The sequence below is a fragment of the Lacerta agilis genome, chromosome 1 (assembly GCF_009819535.1).
Source record: "Lacerta agilis isolate rLacAgi1 chromosome 1, rLacAgi1.pri, whole genome shotgun sequence".
Taxonomy (NCBI): domain Eukaryota; kingdom Metazoa; phylum Chordata; class Lepidosauria; order Squamata; family Lacertidae; genus Lacerta; species Lacerta agilis.
In genome coordinates this window covers 126,763,558-126,783,599 of record NC_046312.1, presented here as the reverse complement: position 1 = coordinate 126,783,599, position 20,042 = coordinate 126,763,558, and the positions used below count along the sequence as shown (strand labels likewise).

Here is a 20,042-nt window from a genome sequence, read left to right as displayed (position 1 = left end):
TCTCGTTTTCAGGCCGAGGGAGCCAGCGTTTGTCCACAGACAGCTTTCCAGGCCATGTGGCCCGCATAACTAAACTGCTTCTGGAGCAACGGAACACCATGATGGAAACCAGAGCGCACGGAAATGCCATTTACCTTCCCACTGCAGCGGTACCTGTAGTAGCATGGGGATAATGATTTCAGCAAGTGATTTCAGCTCTCTGACATAGCAGGCAGGAGACAGCTTCTTCATGTAACATTCTTTATTCAGGCAAACAAGACTGGGGAACTGAGGGGAGGGAAGCTACATTTATAGGGACAGAAGACTGGCTAGAAAGGATACATTTAGGAAGGAACAATCTCAAGCAGTCACAAAGCTGCCTTTTGGTGGGAACCAATAAGACTGAGGATCCAAATGCAGCAACTTGAATGAACCAACAGTAGCTGTTCCTTCTGGAACAGGAAGGCAGTTACTTTCCCCTAATGTGAATACAGATATGATACCCTTGAATCAATACACAACAGTGCCTATTTATCTACTCACACTGGCATGTTTTTGAACTGCTAGGTTGGCAGGAGCTGGGACAGAGCAACAGGGGCTCGCCCCGTTGCACGAATTCAAACTGTCGACCTTCTGATGGGCAAGCCCAAGAGGCTCAATGGTTTAGACCTCTAGAACATGCCTAGCCGGAGTTGAATGCTTTGGGTTGTCATAGATGAATCTTTGTCTGGGGCACAGTACCAATCCAAAGGAAAGTAAAAATAGTAGTACTGTCTCTCAATGGGGATATTGAAAGGCAGGGACCTGTATAGAATCTGACCCTGACAATTGCCAGTAGTGCTAGCCACATCAGTGTAACCATGGGCAGTGCTTAAATTATTACCACCGGACATTTTACTATTGGACATTTCAACTTGGAAGTGAAGGAGTGTGCCAGAAAATGACAAATCACTATAATTTAAAATGTGGAAACTTGGAAAGTACAGATATGGCAAGGCAGAAGGAAACAAGATATACTCTAAAACCTGACTGTATGAACTGAAGTGACCATTATGTTGTGTGGAGTTTGGTAACCTGTCACTATGACTCTCCCACAGTTCTTCTGGCCTGCAGACCAGCAGAGGGGTTCTGGAAGGATGCTGCCAGCTTAATTTTACAACCAATAAAACTGCAGCCACTGTCTGGCGACTTACTAGTGTCAGGGTCTGAAAAGCCAAAGAACCTGAGAGCCACATGAAGAAGGAAATAACTTATTTTGCTTGCTTGGCTTAACTATTTCCTAGTTCTGCTGGGTCTTTGAGCCACCAGATTCTGCCTCGGATGCTACCTGTTCAGAAAGGAAGGGATAAGTATAATATGGCATCTTAAAGAGCAAAACATTTATTGTGGCATCAGCTTATGTGGGCTACATTCTGCTTCAACAGATGCTTGAGTCTTATCTTGAGTAGTGGGGGGGGAGTTGGATTGTAATCAGTGAAGTCAGAAATAAATCAAATGGGGGCGGCGCTACGTTTTTTGGCGTGCTCTTGCTGGGCGGCGGCGGCGTGCCAAGATGGTGGTTCTCTCAAAGGAATGTGATTCTCACCGGTGCTGCCAGTTTCATCTTGGTAACACACCTGGCCATCAATGTGGGGAAAGCCCGCAAGAAATACAATGTTCAGTACCCAAACATGTACAGCACAGACCCTGAAAATGGACATCTCTTCAACTGTATCCAGAGGGCACACCAGAACATGTTAGAAGTGTATTCCTCCTTCTTATTCTTTCTTGGAGTGAGCGGAATCTACTTCCCGAGGGTTGCTACAGGACTTGGTGCATCTTGGATCATCGGAAGACTGCTTTATGCTTATGGCTACTACACAGGAGATCCCAGGAAACGAAACCGAGGAGTCCTCGGCTCTTTGGCACTTCTCGGATTGGCAGGGACCACCGTTTACTCTGCTTTGGTGCATCTTGGCTGGGTGTGCAATAACTAGATGACACCCCCTCTGTGGCTTCCTGGGAAGACTTTCAATAATGCAATTATATTTTAATTATAAAAAAAATCAAATAAAAGCCAACATTAACCATAAAAAAAGAAATAAATCAAATGCCCCCCCCCCAAGTACCGATGGAGATAATTACATTATTAAAAGTAGCCATTCACAAAAGTCAATCGTGTTAATAACACAAATATTCTGGCACTGGTAAACCAACTGGCACAGATAATGTGATAAAAATCCATTGTGCCAATTCAATTCACAAGGGATGGCACTGAAATCCAAAGTTGGCAGCCATGTCCACACACCAGCGGTGACGTTGTCCTCTAGAAGAACCGGACCTTAAATCTTAACCGTAACACCAGCTTTTTTCTCCTTCACCCTAGAGATGGTTCTTTGGCTGAATAACTCTTACGACTGCATGCTGGGGCATGCTGCATTCAAAGGAAAAATAGCTGCGTGTAAGTAACCAAACAATATCAATTAACTAAAGAACATCAATAATTTGTCAAGGCTGCTGCGTGTCATGTAGCTTGACAAAAGCTGAGAAAGTACAGAGACAAAAGATGGTAAGCACGTGTTTACTAAACTAAATAACTCTTGCAAAGCTTAATGGCCTTTTCCTATCCCAATATTTCATTCATTCATCCATTCACAATAGCTTGCAAACAAACACATTGCTGATTTGCTAAATGGCATTCCTTGGCACTGTTTCGTTTTGCTGGGTTTCAGTGAATAAAAGCAACGGGGGAGGGTAATCCACCCTGTTTTGTGTAACGTTTAATGAACTTCTGCCACAATCCTTATAGATTCCTGGGCTGAATTCAGCAAAGTCTGCGGAAGGCGTTCCTTTGATTTGTGTCTTTTGGGATAAGTTCTTTTTTCCTTCTTGCTAGTAGTTCTTAAATCCCAGTGATAAGTGTATTTTGAGGCACACACAAAAATACTTATTATTTAAGAAACCAACATTCTTGTGACACTCAAAATATTCAGCCAAGTCGTATAAGCATTTGTACTCTGCACTTTCCTATGCGGTCAGAAGTACCTAGGACATTCTTGGAGAGTATCAGTTTTCTCAGGAGGGGAGAGTATTTTAAACGCTTTGGTGTTTGGGGTGTTTACTTTGATATCATTGTGTGGTGGTTTTGATATTTATTTACAAAGAGCGGAATTTAACATATGGCTAAGTACAGGGCTGGCCCACCCATGAGACAAGGTGAGGTGACTGCCTCAGGCGTCACAATCCCCGAGGCTGCAGATTCTGATGGAGATCTTTCCTCACCCCATATTGCCTCGGGAGGGCACCATTTTGAGGTCTGCCTCAGGTATCAAAATGTCTTGGGCCTGGGGGTTTCCCGGCCTGCCCACGCCGGCGCCTTAGTTTCTGGCCGGAAATCGCTGAGGGAGAAGCAGTGACGGTAGCCGCTCCGACTGCACCATGCCGCCAGAGGACGATAAGAAGAAGAAGGACGCGGGCAAGTCGGCCAAGAAGGACAAGGACCCCGTCAACAAGTCCAGTGGAAAAGCCAAGAAGAAGAAGTGGTCCAAAGGGAAAGTAAGAGACAAGTTGAACAACCTTGTTCTGTTTGACAAAGCTACTTACGACAAGCTGTGCAAGGAGGTGCCAAACTACAAACTCATCACACCTGCTGTGGTTTCTGAAAGGCTGAAGATTCGAGGCTCCTTGGCTAGAGCTGCGCTCCAGGAGCTTTTCAGCAAAGGCCTAATCAAACTGGGGTCCAAGCACAGAGCCCAGGTCATCTACACCCGAAACACCAAGGGGGGTGATGCACCAGCTGCTGGGGAGGACGCATAAAAGGTTCTTGGGAGGTTTTTTGACTCTGTAAATCACAAAAATAAAATAATTTGAACTCCTGAAAAAAAATGTCTTGGGCCTGCTTCGACTAAGTGGGGTATGTGCACAGGGAATTAAGTCCACTTGTGCAACAGTTCAGAATTGGCCAACGGTTTCCATCCATCTTCCCTAAGTAGGTGGGGAATTTTGCACCCAGGGCCATGCCCCCCTCACACACCCCATGCTACGCCACTGGTGCCTTGTTCTGTTTTTGTGCGCTGTCATCCCCCTCCCCCTTTTTTGTTTGTTTGTTTGTTTTGCTTTTATTAAACTAGAGGTGTCCTGGGCTTCTCTGGACCTATGAGATGGATGCAGCTGCCATCCAGATGGGCAATGCTGTGACAAACAGCTCATTTGAAGAAACCCAGCCATGCAGGGCAGGCACTCAAGGCCCAATTTAGCAGAATGAGCAGGAGGGCACCCCAACACCTCAGGGTTGGTTTAGTGACCACATAGGGAAGTAAGTGAAGTTAATGCACCCGAACTTCTAAAGAGGTACCTCCCACAAAAGACCATTAAGTCCAGCACCTAAAATTATTCTCCTAACTGCACCACTGAGCAAGGGACCATTTTCCTTGCAGCTGTCTGTCTGTCTCGCCCAAGGGATCAGAGCAGCAAAAGAATGGCCAAAACCCAGATAATGCAATCAGGTAACTTGCCGGACAGGAGATAAACAACGCTCTCAGATTTCTGTTGTAGACCGCCTTTTCTGTGATGTAGGTCTGATGTATCTGGGGGGTGGTCTTGGGCTACACCCCTTCTGTGATGTATGTATGATGTTTCTGGGGGTGGTCTTGGACTCCAGGGCGGGCAATTTAAAATGTCTATATAGGAAGAAGAGTTTGGATTTGATATCCCGCTTTTCACTACCCGAAGGAGTCTCAAAGCGGCTAACATTCTCCTTTTCCTTCCTCCCCCACAACAAACACACTGTGAGGTGAGTGGGGCTGAGAGACTTCGAAGAAGTGTGACTAGCCCAAGGTCACCCAGCAGCTGCATGTGGAGGAGGGGAGACGCGAACCCGGTTCCCCAGATTACGAGTCTACCACTCTTAACCACTACATCACACTGGTAGACACACCTTTGTTCTGGGTCCTCCTCCTCTCTCCTGCATGTGGGGGAGCACCCTGTTGCAACAGTTAATAAAGATCAGGCTTCCTAGCTGCTTTGCTTCTCAGTATTCTCTGGTTGGTCTCTGTTATTTACTCCTACCGATAGAGAACCTACAAAAGGACTCTATATGGGCTCTTGGGTACCCCATAAGGGGAAAGGAGTAGTTTTCTTCTTATATCGCAAGTGATGTAGAAAAAACGTGCTCCTTTTCCCTTGTGGGGTATCCAAGAGCCCGTATAGAGTTCTTAAGCGGGTTCTGTATCAGTAGGAGAAAATAACAGAGGCCAACCAGAGAATATTGAGAAGCAAAGCAGCTAGTAAGCCTAAACTGTTGCAACATGGTCCTCACTCACCACATGCAGGAGGAAGGAGGCGAAGAGAGAAACACCTAAACGTGAAGGAGATATTCCGATGGCACTGAAGACGTGCGTCTCGAAAGCATTTGGGTTCACACAAAGTTTTCCTGAAGGTCTTTATTCAGTACGGTAACTTATGGCTTTGCTGTCAGTTTCCATAAAGCCACTTCTTCAAACAAGGAGGCAATGGGGTGGAGTGAGGTGGGATGTGGGGGTGGGGTGGGGTGGGGGGAGAAAAAAGGGTTTTGTTTGGAGCCATTAGGGGCCCCCTCCCCCACCAACCCTATTAGTGAGCTTTATTAAAGCTGTGCAGACAAAGAGCAGAGATGCCCTCCTTAATGGAGAGCCTCCGATAATTACTCGGCTCTGCTGCTTCTTTTGGGGCCTGAATGGCCTTTGAATAATGTTTCTCTTGCTGTGGCTGCAGACAATGTCCTAGCAGACTGCTCTAAACGGTGCCAATCCCATTAGCAGAAGAAAAGCGTCCCCCTTTCTAGGGACGTGGATGTTTGTTTGTGGTGGTAGCGGTGGCCTTGCAGTGGGAATGAACTATGCCCACTGCCTGATCGCTTCTGCGAGGCGAAGGAGCGGTGCCAGGAAAAGCTTGTTCAAAAACAATCTCCCTCTTTAAAAAGACCTGAGCTAAGTGGCTTGGGAAAGAAGGAGCTGGCTGGCAGAAGGGCTCACGGATGGGAACATCTCTCATCAAAAGGAGAAGTAAAACATAGCTTATTGAATGTTAAAAGAAAAGGTAATTGCTACAGTGTTGAATTCCAGTGGGCAGCTTTTCCTCTGCCTCCAAGGGTCAGCTCTGATGCTACACCCCCCCCCGCCCCACTCCATGGACTGCTGTGAAGAAATTGCTTGTGAAATATGTAAGCGTAAAGCAAAACGTGTTCTCAAAGCTACCAACATGAGTCTGGCCAAACTGCGGGAGGCAGTGGAAGACAGGAGTGCCTGGCATGCTCTGGTCCATGGGGTCACAAAGAGTCGGACACAACTGAGCGACTAAACAACAACAACAAAAGCAAAACGGATGCATGCAGGAAATAAATATTATTGCAATATTAATTTGCTTGAAATCTGAGGCAGGGAAGAGCAGAATTCTTACTGGCTCCAAGTACCGTATACCCTGAGGGTATAAGGTGGTATATAAATTTAATATGTTGTTGTTGTTGTTGTTATGAATAGATCTTTTGTGCAAAAACTGAAGCATGTTTCCCATTACAAGGCAGAATTTTTCACCTGCATTCCTGACTCAGGTATACAGCAAAGCACTTTGGTGGAAGGAAATAATTTGGGTCAAATCAGGATTTCTGTAAATATAAACAAAGATAGCCAAAGCCCAAATTCTATCCGGGCCACCCCTTTTCTTTCGGGTGGTGATAAAGCGGGATATCAAATCCAAACTCTTCTTCTTCTCTTCTTCTTCCCCGATCAGCAGAACCTAATGCAGACATCAAAGCAATACCAGTGCAATTTTTCTAGAAAAAGAGGTGCCAGAACTCACCATGAACTTCTACCTCAATCTGTTAGAGGTGCTGAGAGTTCCGTCAAGTTCCAGCTAAATAAAGCCCTGGTCTATACTATTTTTACTTATAAAACACTGAACACTATCTTAGGAGCAACACACTTATTAAAATAATTTAGTTCAATTTTAAATGTTGTCACAAACTTTGATTAATTGTTGGTTTGTCTGCCCCACTGGCTCCATCACCTAACCTGGCAGGATTGCTCTGAAAGATTCTTTTTTAAGGTTGCCATCCTATAATCCTTTACTTGTGAATAAACCCCATTGAACTTGATGGCATTTGCTTCTGAGCAGCCAGGCATAATATTTTGCTGACAATTAAATACACAATAGCATCCTTTATTAATTGAATAACACATTTACAAAAAATGTTTTTAATATGAGTACTTAATAAAACTACAGAAAAAAGGTAAAGGTAAAGGGACCCCTGACCATTAGGTCCAGTCGTGGATGACTCTGGGGTTTCGGCAGACATCTCACTTTACTGGCCGAGGGAGCCGGCGTACAGCTTCCAGGTCATGTGGCCAGCATGACTAAGCCGCTTCTTGCAAACCAGAGCAGCGCACGGAAACGCCGTTTACCTTCCTGCCAGAGCGGTATCTATTTATCTACTTGCACTTTGGCGTGCTTTTGAACTGCTAGGTTGGCAGGCATCGAAAAACAGGACAGGAGGAGCTCCTTCCATTCATATATATGCCATCTTCAAATATTTAAAGGGCTGTCGCGTGGATGATGGAGCAAGTTTGTTTTCTCCTGCTCTGGAGGGAAGGACCCGAACCAATGGCTTCAAGTTGCAAGAAAGAAGATTCCGACTAAACAGCAGAAAGAGCTTTCCAACAGTAAGAGCTGTTCCATCCTCGGGAGATTGTGGACTCTCCTACCTTGGAGGTTTTAAAGTAGAGGTTGGATGGCCATCTGTCTTGGATGCTTTCGTTTAGATTCCTGCATTGCAGGGGGTTGGACTAGATAACTATGCTAGCCCTGGTGAACATCTCAAAATCCCAGAAAAGCCAATTGTTTGTGTGAGGTGGGGGGAACAGAATAAAAGTACCAATGGGCTTTTTCTTTTGAAAAGTACCCACAATGTTGAGATTCATTCTCACAAAGCTAGGATCACACACTGATGTTGTTGTCGTTAGTGTTGTTATTATTACCAGCCATCACAAGTTGTTTATTCCTGTTCCATACCCTCCAATATTTCTCCTATTCCATAGGGACATCCTATTCCAGAATAACAACAATAATGTTTTTATTTATATCCCACCAACCACTCTGGGCGGCTTCCAACATATATAAAAACACAATAAAACATCAAACATTACAAAAACTTCCCTTCAGATGTCTTCTAAAGGTTGTATGGTTACGTATATTTGCTGGGGGGGGGGGGGTCACACAACTCCATACCGTCCAACATTTCTCCAATGAAAATAGGTACGTCCTAAGGAAAAGCGGGACATTCTGGGATCAAATCAGAAACCGGGACGGCTTCTGTAAATCAGGGTTTGTCCCTGGAAAATAGGGACATATTGGGGACAGGGGGAGCAGCTGCTCCCGCTCTAAATCAATTAAATCAATAAAAATAAGTAACTGAAGTTCTCCCCCCCCCAACAAAAATCCTGTCTATGCCCATGTTGGAAGGTCTGCATTGTTTATTATTATTATTATTATTATTATTACTACTACTACTACTACTACTGCTACTATTATTATTAGGTTGTTATTTTTATTTTTATTAAGTATTTTGTGGTTTTGTATCTTGATTGTATTTTGTGAACCGCCCTGAGACCCCCGGGGAATAGGGCGGTCTATTATTATTATTATTATTAGTCATCATCATCATAATTATTATATTAATCATCGTCATCTTTATGTTGGGCGGGGCTGGGGAGTGCGGAACAGGCTGCCGGCCGGAACCTTCTTGCCGGTTCCCTTTTCCCTGACTGCTGCGGGGAAGCGTTTGAGGCGAGCACCGGGGCCAGGGCAGGTTGTAAACAGAGAGAGCCGAGGCGGTGACGGCGGCGGCTGAGGCTGAGGGAGGTTGCCGGTGTCTGTGGCCGGTGGCGGACGGGAAGAGAAGGCAAGGGGAACCGGCCGGCGGCGGCGGCTGGAATAGATGCGGGACCCCCGGGCGGCGCGTGTGCGGCTCGTGCGGATTCGGGCTCGAGGCTGCCTGTGGCTTGAGGCTCTCTGCCTTTGCGGCTGAGTCCATGGAGGCTCCGCAGATGTGAGTGGAAAGGCCGGCTCTGCCCCTGACCACCCCGAAGGTCCAGCCTGGGCGTTTATGGCGCCTTCCTTATTGTGCCAGTTGCCCTCTTTGCTCTGCAGCATCTCGCCTGGCACTTGCCAGCTCTTCTGCGACTTTTATGAGGCGCGCATCCTTAGAAAACCAAGCAGCTTTGGGGTTTGTTGTTGTTGTTGTTGTTGTGCATTTCTTGTGCCTGGATCTATATTCATCCTCTGTCTCCCCCCCTCCCCCAGCTCCTTAAATTATGCAATATTAGGTCATCCCATGGATGCAGTTATAGCTGCGTGCCACTTTCACCAAAGAACCCACGGCAGTAATTGCAGGACAAGCACAAAGCTGTGCAGTCGGCTTAAGCGTTTTATGTAAACTGTGTTTTGTCCTTGTTGCAGCATCTGGCTGCGCCTAATATATATTTGTTCTGTTCTCTATGTAGTGTTTAACCTGCCCTTCTTCCAAGGTGGTGTGTAAGAGCCTCCTATTTCCCCCCCCCCCCAATCCTGCTTGTATAATTGCAACAACCCTATGGAATAAATTGAATTCCGTTAAACTGAATGATGGCAGGTGCCTCAAAATCACTCAGTGAACTTGGTGGTGCAGTGCAGATTTGAGGCTGGGTCTCCTTGTTTCAGGCAAGACTCTACCATAATAGCTCTCTAGCACATTATATGGGGTGCCCTCTGAAGGCATGCAAATAGTTGAGTCAGAGTTAAAAGTATATTAGTGTTCTCTTTATTTATTTTTAAAGCATTATGGAAAATAGTTTACTAGGTGTGTTCTGAGTGTACCATGCTACCCAGGCTTCCTTGAGAACACACATATTTTTACTCCAGAATGCAAAGTGTGAAAACAGGTTTTAGTTGCCATTTTGGGGCAAGACGGACTGACTGTGATTATCCGTTAATCATTTGGCTAGTTCAGATGATAACCTTGAGCTAGGTTAAGAACTTTGAGAACTTAAAGAAGAAAAGTCACTTTATCCAGGCACAGTCTACATATATATTGGCCTGTTCCTACAGGATGTGTGGTATTAGTGTGTGAAAATAGTCAAGATCCAATGATCCCCAGGCATCCCCTCCAAATGATGTCAGGCATCTTCACTTGGTCACAAGTGGCCAATAGGCAGGTGCAAAATGTGCCTGGTGCCTGGCTAATTTTGGTTGTGTGTGTGTGTACAGACACACACAGAGATGTACACACACACATATGCATATCCATAAACACACACCCATACATATATCTAATTGATGTTAATAAGACTTGTTACTCATGAGCAAATGTGATTAGGATTAGCATTTGTTCTGTTTTTAATCCAGTATAGGCTGCAGTCTTAACTGCAAGTGAGTTCCATTGAACTTGCTGGTTCTTAAGAGGATTTGTATAGGATTGCATTGTTAGTTACTTGAATCCCAGTAGTTTTCACTGCCGCAGATTCTTTCATAATGACCATAAACTATAAAATACACCATTCTCAGAATGATTGAATATAAAGTATATAAACTGTAACAAAACTCCATCCCTGTGGACTGATATTGACTTGAGATGGAGTGAGCCAGTTTGATCAACTTGCCAATAAAAAGCCAACTTTTCTACTGTGGAGATGTTAGGAGATATTTTTTAGGAGACAGTACATTCACCTGTCATTTAATAATGCTCTTTAAGGTAGCCAGGGATAGAACTTCCTCCAAGATTGGGTTGGAGCAGAGGAATATAAGGCTAGTAACTGTTGTAAACTTACCGTATTTACAAGGCTGCACTATAGTATGCCACTTTGTTCAGAGTCTCCCCATTCCAGTCTAGGATGCAGGCCATGGAATAATTCAGATGAAAGTGACAGTTGCGAATTAGATTCAGTAGAGTCTATTTATCTTCTCTTTTCCTGGGCTGCACATGGCTGTTCTGCAGAAAGAGAGAAAAATAAGACCATTTAAGTGTAACATGCAGTATTTGTCTTTAAAACTGCCCTGAAAATGGGGGGTTGGAATAACCCTCCTGGGTTTTGATGCTGGCAGATATTTGAAATATTTTCCTGTTTTGGTTATGATATTCTCAATAGCATAATTTTCTTTTAGTTAGGGTCTAAGTTCTGTTGAATACACAGAGACTTCCTTTTGCTTAAATTATGCACAGGCATGCCCCTAGCACCCAAAAGACAGTGCTGCAGCATCTTTTGAAATTACCTGATTTATTCATTTTTGCTGCCACAAATTTTCTCACATGCAGCAATATAACAGACTCCACATTTCTCTTCCTTCCTGGTTCAGTTACAGGAACTGGGAAGTACAGAAAAATTGAGTATGGTTGTAAACAGCCATCTCATCATCAGCCTCCCTGCTTAATGACCTCATCTCTAGCAGCGTCTGTATGACTTGCTTTTGTTTGTGCTGAGCATAGATGATGCTTCAGAGTTGCCTCCATGGCAAAAAGAAAATGCACACATATGCATGGCTTTGTTCTGTTAGTAGTAGAATTCCAAGGTCAGTGTATTTTTGTACTGAGTACTCAATCTGTCTGAGAGTGAAACGGGGTCTGTTTATCCAGAACTGAAACATGTAGCCTGTTGGAGAAAACATTGATGACTAAGTATAAACCTTCAGCATGATACAAGGGACAGTGGAGATGTGTTTCTTCTTCATCCATCTCAAATTCTGAGTGCCCTTTGCTTAGGCCAAGAACTGGGCTGTTGAGTGCTCTCCTTGGTTTCTACTTCTCACCGGATGGGTGGGGTTCATCCTGTTCTGGAAGGAGTTGCACTCCCCCTAAAGAGGCAGGTGCACAATTTAGCGGGGCTTCTGGATCCGCTTCTGTTATCGGAGGTACAAATTGCTTTGGTGGCATGGACCTTCTGCTGGGAACCCAGAACCCAGCTGTGACCCTCTCTGGACGAGGATAACCTAGCTTCAGTTGTCTATGCTCTGATAATGTCTGGGCTCGATGACCATGTGGGGCTGCTTTTGAAGACAATTTGGAGACTATAGCTAGTGCAGAATTCAGCGGCCAGATTGCTGAGTGAGACTAGAAGGTATGTTCATATTACACTGATTCTGGCACAATTGCACTGACTACTGATAAGATTCTGGGCTCAATTCAAAGTGCTGATTTTGACATACAGGCAGTGACCAATTAATGCACATCCGATTGATGTGTGACTGTGCATGCATGCATCGCGGCAGCCTAGAAGTGGCCGAAAAATAGGGCGTAACAGGCTTATGCGTGCTCCTCTGATGCACACAAGGGTCAGGAACGTAACCCCGGTACGTTCAAGATGACAGAGTTTTTAATATAGAGTTGAAATAGTTTTTTTAAAACTTACAAAAATATTGCGAACAGATTAAGACAGTAGCAGGATTAATTACAAAAACGTGCAGTAATATAAAACAAATATTGACTATATGTGATAAATAATAAATAGGTTTAATTTGGAAATGCAGTGAAAATATTATAAACATCAGGAACCGTCAAAAGAGGTGGAGGAGAGTCGAAATATGATATATGTAATAAAGGGCACAACAAGCTGCCAGTCTGGGCACATTCTATGGCTTGATTCAGCTAGATGATGAAATATTTCTGAATGTATGATGTTGATAATGTTGTGATAGCAGTGGGTTGTGTTCAGCAGATCGCCAAGTAGTGCTTTGCATGAGTGGAATGCTTCTGCTTGTGCAGTGGGACTTTCTTCCCTCTCTTCCCCCCCATGTGCCCCCTAAATCTGTTTTGGGGTTTCCTCCAACCCTCTAGAGCAACTTTGGGGAAAGCAGAGTGGGTGTGTCTGGGGAGGGGACAGGGGGAAGCCCCAATCATTCAACCAGAACTGGCTGTACTTGAGTGTTTATTTAGTTCAAAGTTTTTCAAACTTGGTTCTTCAGCTGTTTTTGGACTACAGTTCCCATCATCTCTGACCACCACTGGTCCTGCTAGCTAAGGATGATGAGAGTTGTAGTCCAAAAGCAGCTGGAGACCCAAGTTTGGGAAACTCCTTATTCTTGCCACAACCTTTGAGATATACTGTAATTTCATTCAACCCTAGTGAAGTTTCTTGCTTTGTGGGGGACCCCTGCTACTGATAGTTAAATCAGAAGTGTTTTGGTGTGTGTGTGTGTGAGGAAGGTTTCTTAGAAGCCAGCAGCAGCAGTTGTGCTAAATCGGGGGTAGGCAACCTAAGGCCTATGGGCCACAAGCGGCCCCCGAGCTTCATGGCGCTGGAAATTGCGTCTGCGCAGACGCTGGAAATCGCATGTGCACATGCTCATGCGCATCCGCAATCCCGCCCACGGAGGGATCTCTGCTGGAGTGAACCAGCCCAGGCGAGGTAAACCTTGCCGACCCCTGTGCTAAATAGTGTGTTCAAGAAAGACAAGAGTTTCCAGGAAGTTCTGTGACTGCTTCTGAGTGTTGCTGTGGTGATAGGAAGATTCAGTACCTTGAGCCTTGGGTATAAATGCTTCCTCTGGGTGACGACATGCAGAATGCTTGGGAAAGGTCACTGCATGACATGATTTCCCTGGTGAGTCAGTGTTTTGCTTTGCATTCAACCTCTGAACTGAGCCACTTCTTCTTTTCATTGTCACCTGCTCCTGAGTGGTTTCAGACTGGAAGTCAGTCTGACAGTAACACAGAGTTCCTGGATAGTCAGCCCTGCTTACCAGGAGCTGCTCTAACAGAGCTTTAGAGAAGTGCTCTTGTATATGGCAAACAGTTCTGTTTCTTTTTTCATTTTCTGCATTTAAAGTCATGCGTGTGTGAGAGAGAGACTGAAATTGCTTAAATTGCTGCTGTATTATGAATTATTGTTGCTAGATCTATCACCATGGAGAGTGATGCATAATCTTTAGCTGACTAGCACACCCCATTGATAGATTTTCTCAGGCTCCTTTTATCTTAGATCATTTCTCACTGGTTTAATTCAGAATGGGTTTGTTGTCTCCATAGTGCTAAGATTACTCTTGTTTTCCCAGCATATAGATATGCTGTATGAAGCCGTGCTGAATTCAAACTTCGGCTTTTAGATGCGTGCAATGCAATTCTATGTAAAAAATATACAGATAGCTGAGTTGACCTATAAGAAAAATGCCAGATATTAAGGTACTACTTTTAATAGGCCAACCAAAATTGCACAGTATTTTGTGACATTTTGATTGGCCTAATAAAGGCATTGCCCTAATATGTATTTAGACAGGTTTGCTAGTTCAGGGGAATGGAAACTAGAAGCTATGGTGAAGGGAAACTGTTAGGCTGAATAAAGTGAAATATCCCATAACGCCTGAAGCCTCCACTCAGTCCTACAACAGAAGCTGCCAACACATTTTTTTCAGCATGTCTTTCAGGCACTGAGGAATAGGAATTTGCTTTTGAAAAGCAGGCCTTTCTCTTCTTTAGGACTCTCACTGAACCCCGCAGAATGGATGGAGGGTCAGATAGACTACTGCTGCTGCATACTCTCACCACACCAGCATTATCCACAAGTGCATGTCTTTATTTTTACTGTCCTCAGGAAACAGTTGCCACTCTCCAGTGTTAGGAATCAGCCAGGTGCCAGGCGCGTTTTGCGACTGGCATAGATCAAATTGTGACCAGGTGGAGATATCTGGATGCTAGGTTGGCGACTGACATCTCCATCTGGCTGGCCCCTCCAGCTTTCTTAAGGAGGTAAGCAGAAGAGGTTATTTATTGTGTCAGTTTTCCACATTTTTTCTCCAAGGAGTACATGGTTCACCCCCCTCTTTAGTCAATCCCTGCAATGACCCTGTGAGGTAGTCAAAACAAAATAAAAAATAAAAAAATTCCTTCCAGTAGCACCTTAGAGACCAACTAAGTTTGTTCTTGGTATGAGCTTTCATTATCTGCATGCACACGAAAGCTCATACCAAGAACAAACTTAGTTGGTCTCTAAGGTGCTACTGGAAGGATTTTTTTTTATTTTTTATTTTGTTTTGACTATGGCAGACCAACACGGCTACCTACCTGTAACTGGACCTGTGAGAATAGGTTAAGAGGCTGACTCCAAGTGAGCTTCATGGCTGAGTGGGGATTTGAACCCTGATCTCCCAGGTACTAGTCTGACACTCTAACCACTACACCCCACTGGCTTCCTAGAGTCCTCCTGCTATGGGGCAGCTCTGTAAATTAAGGAAAATAAATATGGGGAAAGCAAACTGCCACTTAGAGAAGGATCTGAAATATTTTCCTTGAAGCTTGACTTAGTTTTATCCTGGGTTGTTTCATTTGATGTTTAAATGTGTTGTAAACTGCTTTGAGATTTTTTTCCCCTTTAAAACATAAAGCGGTATAGAAATGAAATAAACAACAACAACAACAAACCCCACCGGAGGGGGGTGAGGTGGCACCTAGTCATACCGTTGTAGCGACCGTCATCTAGATTTAAGGTGCCATTTGGCGATTAGCTTATATATTTGAGTTTCTAAACACTGCCTGTCTCTCTTATGGGAAAGAGAACAGTGCTGCATCTGTATGGTGGGTGGGAGGACACACTATTGTGGTGAGGGCAAAACCAGCGGTGACACTGGGTGGCCTTCCACTGACAGAGCTCTCACAAGGGGGTAGAGTATATTTCTGGCCCAGAGCACACAAAGATGTACTGTATTGCATTTCCCCAGAGAGGTCCTTGCAGTATACAGGCTCTCACTCTGCCTGTCATTATGTCGGACATTTTGTCTGTAATAATAACGAAGATGATAGGTTTCTTTCTTTCTTTTTCTTGGTCCGCCTTATCCTTTATTTGAAAACCGAGTTACCAACACTTCTGGGAATCTCCTTTGATTGTAACCGGTCAGTGGAAATCTCGCTGCATCGTGGTTTCTCGACTATTGTGCAATGATGCTGAGTCATGTCTTCCCTTCACAGGGCTTGCGATTTGCAACTGATAAATGCTTTGGCAGCAAAATAGTTTTGGATGTACCCAAGTGATGTGGCAGAAAATGCTTACAATGCCTGTCTAAGAAAAAGTGATCTCCAAGGCTGGTGGATCTCCATGGGGCTTGATTGTGAGTAGATCTGTATAAGATTGCCATGTAAAAGTAGCAGCCAATCAAAGCATTTTGGTCAATTAACCTTGCACAGAGTCTACTAAATTGTTCAATGTCTAGGCAGTTTAATTGCTAGCTTAAATTATGAAAATAAATCACAGTATTTCTGGGCTGGTGGGTGTTAATTTATGGCTATTTAAGTTACTAGATGTGTTTTGGTCTGAAGGAACACAAGAGTTGTTTAACTAGAAAATGGGGTCAATTGCTTTGACTAAATCAAGAGATGTAAACAGATTGTTTGTCACAGTGCCATTGGCACTGAAACCCTTTTCACAGGCAGCCACTCAAAGAATAACAAACAGGGTATATACCTGCCCAGGAAATGTTCTGAAACGTATATTAATTAGCAGTGCTGAGTGATAAATATGCATGTACTTGGACTTTGCCACAAAGGGCTTCTTAGGTCAAGAAAACACAATCAGGTGCAAGTGTATCTTAGACAAAAGAAGTGTGATCAGTTGTAAAGGAAAAATATCTGTGAGGGCTATTAAGATAGAGACATCTCTGAAGTATTTGTTCTTGGGACCAAAAAGCCTAAGGAGGAAAATATGGTTGTTGCCCCACTGATTCTTCTCCTCTCCCCAGAGCTTCAGAAACCGAGTGCCTGTGAATGTTGGTTACCCCGTGAGCTCTCTACCTTGTCACCTTGCATCTTCCCCCTCAGACTCCTAACCTCTGTTCCCTTTGCACCACTTTTTCTACAGCCTTAGGGGACTAGAAGCCCATGAACCAGGGACTTGCAATCTTCCTTTAGTTACTCTAGTGAAGTTATGGCCCATACTCTGAGAACCCTATAACATTTGAGTGTTGATAGGCGGTTTGCAGATAAGACATGCAAAACAGCATCTCTCTGCTGGTGTTCCACTCACCCTGTCTCTGGTGAGAGAGGAACTTCACTAACATGGTTTTTTGTAACATGTTTTACAGGGAAATCCAGATTCTGCGGACTTCTACTGCACACCCAATAACCTCCCATCCTACCTTACCATTTAGACTGGTAAGTCAGAGGGCAAGTTATTCTTCAGTAGCACGTTTACAAAGGGAAGTCAAGCCAAACATCTGAAGGCCAATGCCAATTGCAACCCTAATCATTTTGCTCCCATCACCACCTTGTTCAAGCAGTGTCAGAATCTTTCCAGAGGCACCTTCCTCTTCTGCGCCTGGAATTTTAATGTTTTGGTTTTTTTGACAAAATTCCCCCAAAGTTTCTGGTCTGGCTGCCAATAAAATGGAGGCATTAGAGGTCGATGACATCAGCCCGGCCTTGGAAGTGACGGAAGATTTCTTTAGCACCTTTGATGCTAAACGAGAGAATGTGCAGCCGCCAGAGGTTTATGGGATCCAGGAGGTTCCTGAGCTGGTTGGCCACGAGGTGTTTAATAGGATTGCAGCCTGCGGAGACCTGAGGAACATCACTTTGGGGAAGACCAACCTCGTTTGGGAGCACTGCAAAAACGGACTCTTGGAAACCAAAGTGCAGACTGCGATTCCTGCCAAAGAACAGTTTGGAGTACAAAGGGGAATGGTTCCAGACAACCTCTCTTGGGTGGAACGGGGGGAGGCCTCGGCTTTTAACATCTGCCAGAGGAGGCGGGGTCGGCCCCGTTCTGTGAACGATATCATAGTGCAGAGCGAAGAAACGGTCACTTTCAAGCCAGGCCACAACCGGTCACGCTCAGACGTCAGCCACATAGACTGGGGTGTCATCTTAGCTGACGCCTCTTCACAGCAGCCGTCTAATCAAGACAATCGCTGTCCTAAACTTTCATTTGCACCAACTGGATTCGAAAAGGGAGAGGACCTTCAAGGGAACTCTGGTGAGTGCTTGATACTTTGCTGCACCTGGCTTCCTTCGTCTTCTTCTTTTGGTGCCTATCTCTTATCGAAGGCGGAAAGTGACAGGTTCGGTGGGGCAACACAATCCCAGGTTGGATTTGGAGCTGTGAACCTCAAAATTCAGTTCCCAACTCCCACCACGGGTTGCAAAGATTGTCTCAAGCAAGTTGCGCGTTTCTCAACCTTAGAAGCAGAGGAACTCAACTTGAGTTACGGTTGTAAATATAAATATTTCTGCGACACATTTGGCAGTACTGTAGAAGACTTTGATTCTGCAGCCTGTCTAAATTATGCTACCCATCTCGCTACAGTACAGTGGTGCCCCGCTAGACGAATGCCTCGCTAGACGAAAAACTTGCTAGACGAAGGCATTCGTCTAGTGGGAGGCTGCCCCGCTAGACGAAAAAGTCTATGGGGCTGCCTCGCAAGACGAATTTTTTTCGTCTAACGAAAGCGCGGCTGTCATTGCCGCTTCGCTAGACGAAAAACCCGCTAGATGAAAATAATTTGTAGAATGAATTATTTTCGTCTAGCGGGGCACCACTGTATCTGGAAGTAACGGAGAGAATCTGGAAGATGCTCTGCTGCTTCTTTCATTCTATGAGGACAAAGGTAGTGACTTTGAATCCCGGGATGGTCAGCCTATGCAGTCCTGACACTGTGGCTAATTTATCAAATTATGGGTTGTTGTTTTTAGTACAAAGGCTATTAAAAGAAGAAATCATACTACAGTGGGCCTGCAACTTTTGCTCATTTTACATATGCGATCGCAACCTTATATATGTGTGTGTGTGGGGGGGTGTTAAATAAATAAATGGAGAGCAGGGAAAATTCCCGTTACCCACTCTCCATTTATTTATTTCCCCCGACCCGTGCACCCAGTGGGTTTTCCTTGCTTACCAGGATCTGGGAGTTTGCAAGAAGTCTCTGGAATGCTCCCAGAGGTGCTCCGCTTACCAGGCCTTGGGGAAGGCTCTGGGAGTGCGGGGGGGGGGGGCGTTCCGGGGGTTCCTGATATTGGGTGATTTTCCCTTTGCACATGTGCCCCTAGAACCGAACCCTCGCCTAAGTGGCGGGCCAACTGTATATTTTGTAACATGGAAAAGGCCACTAGGAAAGGGCGACTTGGAAAAGATGTTGGGGTTTTGTTTTGTTTTTCAAACCAGTTTAAAAATCCAAAGTTTAGGTTGGATATGATGAGCACCTCTGAAGGGAGAGAGTTCCGTAGAACTGAACGCAGAATTCCAGAGGTGGCCTGACCAAGTCAGACAATTCATGGAAGACAGGCCTATCAATGGAGATTAGGCATAAGGGCTAAATGAGACATCTGCATTACAAGGCAGTCTGCCACTGAAGAAGAAGAGTTTGGATTTGATATCCCGCTTTTCACTAGTATAGAACCCAAGCAGGGTGCCTGAGGGGGAAAGTCCTTTCCTCTCTGCTCAGCAGGGATGGGACAATTTTGCAGGGGGTTGGAGCTCTCAGTTCCCACAGCTGCCAGTCCTAGACAGGCTAAGCTGCATTTTTATCCTCCTTTTGCAGGTATCTTTTGTGGGCTTCCTTACAAGCCTGTACTAGATGGATTTTGGGGCTGATTCCATCAGACAGTTCTTCTATTATTTGCAGACTAGACCACCAATACAAGATTATTTATTCGTGATAAACATCCCAGGTTTTGCTCATGCCACTTTCAAATTTTTCCTCTTCTAGTACCCGCGGAGACTATTTGAGCACAAAAGGAGAGAAATGTTGGCCTCTGTGAGCAACCGTTTTTGAAACACAGCGTATGCAAAAAAGATTGTAATGAGACCTAATACAGCAAGAAAAGGGATGTAATCTGTAGATAAGAGGAATCTTATAAGGCTCTCAGCAGGTTGTTTTCTTCGCTGTTTTCTTCTTTTGGTCCTTATTCCTCCAGAAATTACATTTTTTTTAAAAAAAAGGAAGCCACCCCAGATGTAGGCTATTTGATGTGATTATCTCCTATTTTCTATGATGGGCTCTGATTCGCTCTGCCTTGATTTAATTTCCTTGTTTGGGGAAAGAGTGAAGAGAAATGCTGCTTCCATTTTAGAGGGTGGACAGAAAGCACTCAGCGGAAAGGTATT

The 20,042-nt window shown here is 44.7% G+C and overlaps 3 protein-coding genes across 3 annotated transcripts in view; all 3 read left to right on the top strand.

Moving 5' to 3' along the window:
* Nucleotides 1-1,531: 1,531 nt before the first annotated feature.
* On the top strand, nt 1,532-1,984 carry LOC117058882 (microsomal glutathione S-transferase 3-like). Its single transcript, XM_033170298.1, is given in 2 exon segments — nt 1,532-1,551; nt 1,553-1,984. Coding segments are annotated over 2 exon segments (423 nt in total). The 3' UTR covers nt 1,956-1,984.
* A 1,338-nt stretch (nt 1,985-3,322) lies between these two features.
* On the top strand, nt 3,323-3,843 carry LOC117058871 (40S ribosomal protein S25-like). Its single transcript, XM_033170288.1, has one exon. It carries the CDS (start codon nt 3,397-3,399, stop codon nt 3,772-3,774), a length of 378 nt encoding a protein of 125 aa, XP_033026179.1. The 5' UTR covers nt 3,323-3,396; the 3' UTR covers nt 3,775-3,843.
* A 13,163-nt stretch (nt 3,844-17,006) lies between these two features.
* PLEKHM3 (pleckstrin homology domain containing M3) overlaps nt 17,007-20,042 on the top strand; it is a 64,895-nt gene continuing 61,859 nt past the window's right edge. The window contains exon 1 of the mRNA XM_033170275.1: nt 17,007-17,915. Within this exon, the coding sequence (XP_033026166.1) occupies nt 17,327-17,915 (589 nt within the window). The 5' untranslated portion in view covers nt 17,007-17,326. The remainder of the gene's footprint in view (nt 17,916-20,042) is intronic.

Excerpts from the sequence above, each read along its gene's own strand:
- LOC117058871 (XM_033170288.1), top strand. The coding sequence starts at position 3,397 with ATGCCGCCAGAGGACGATAAGAAGAAGAAGGACGCGGGCAAGTCGGCC.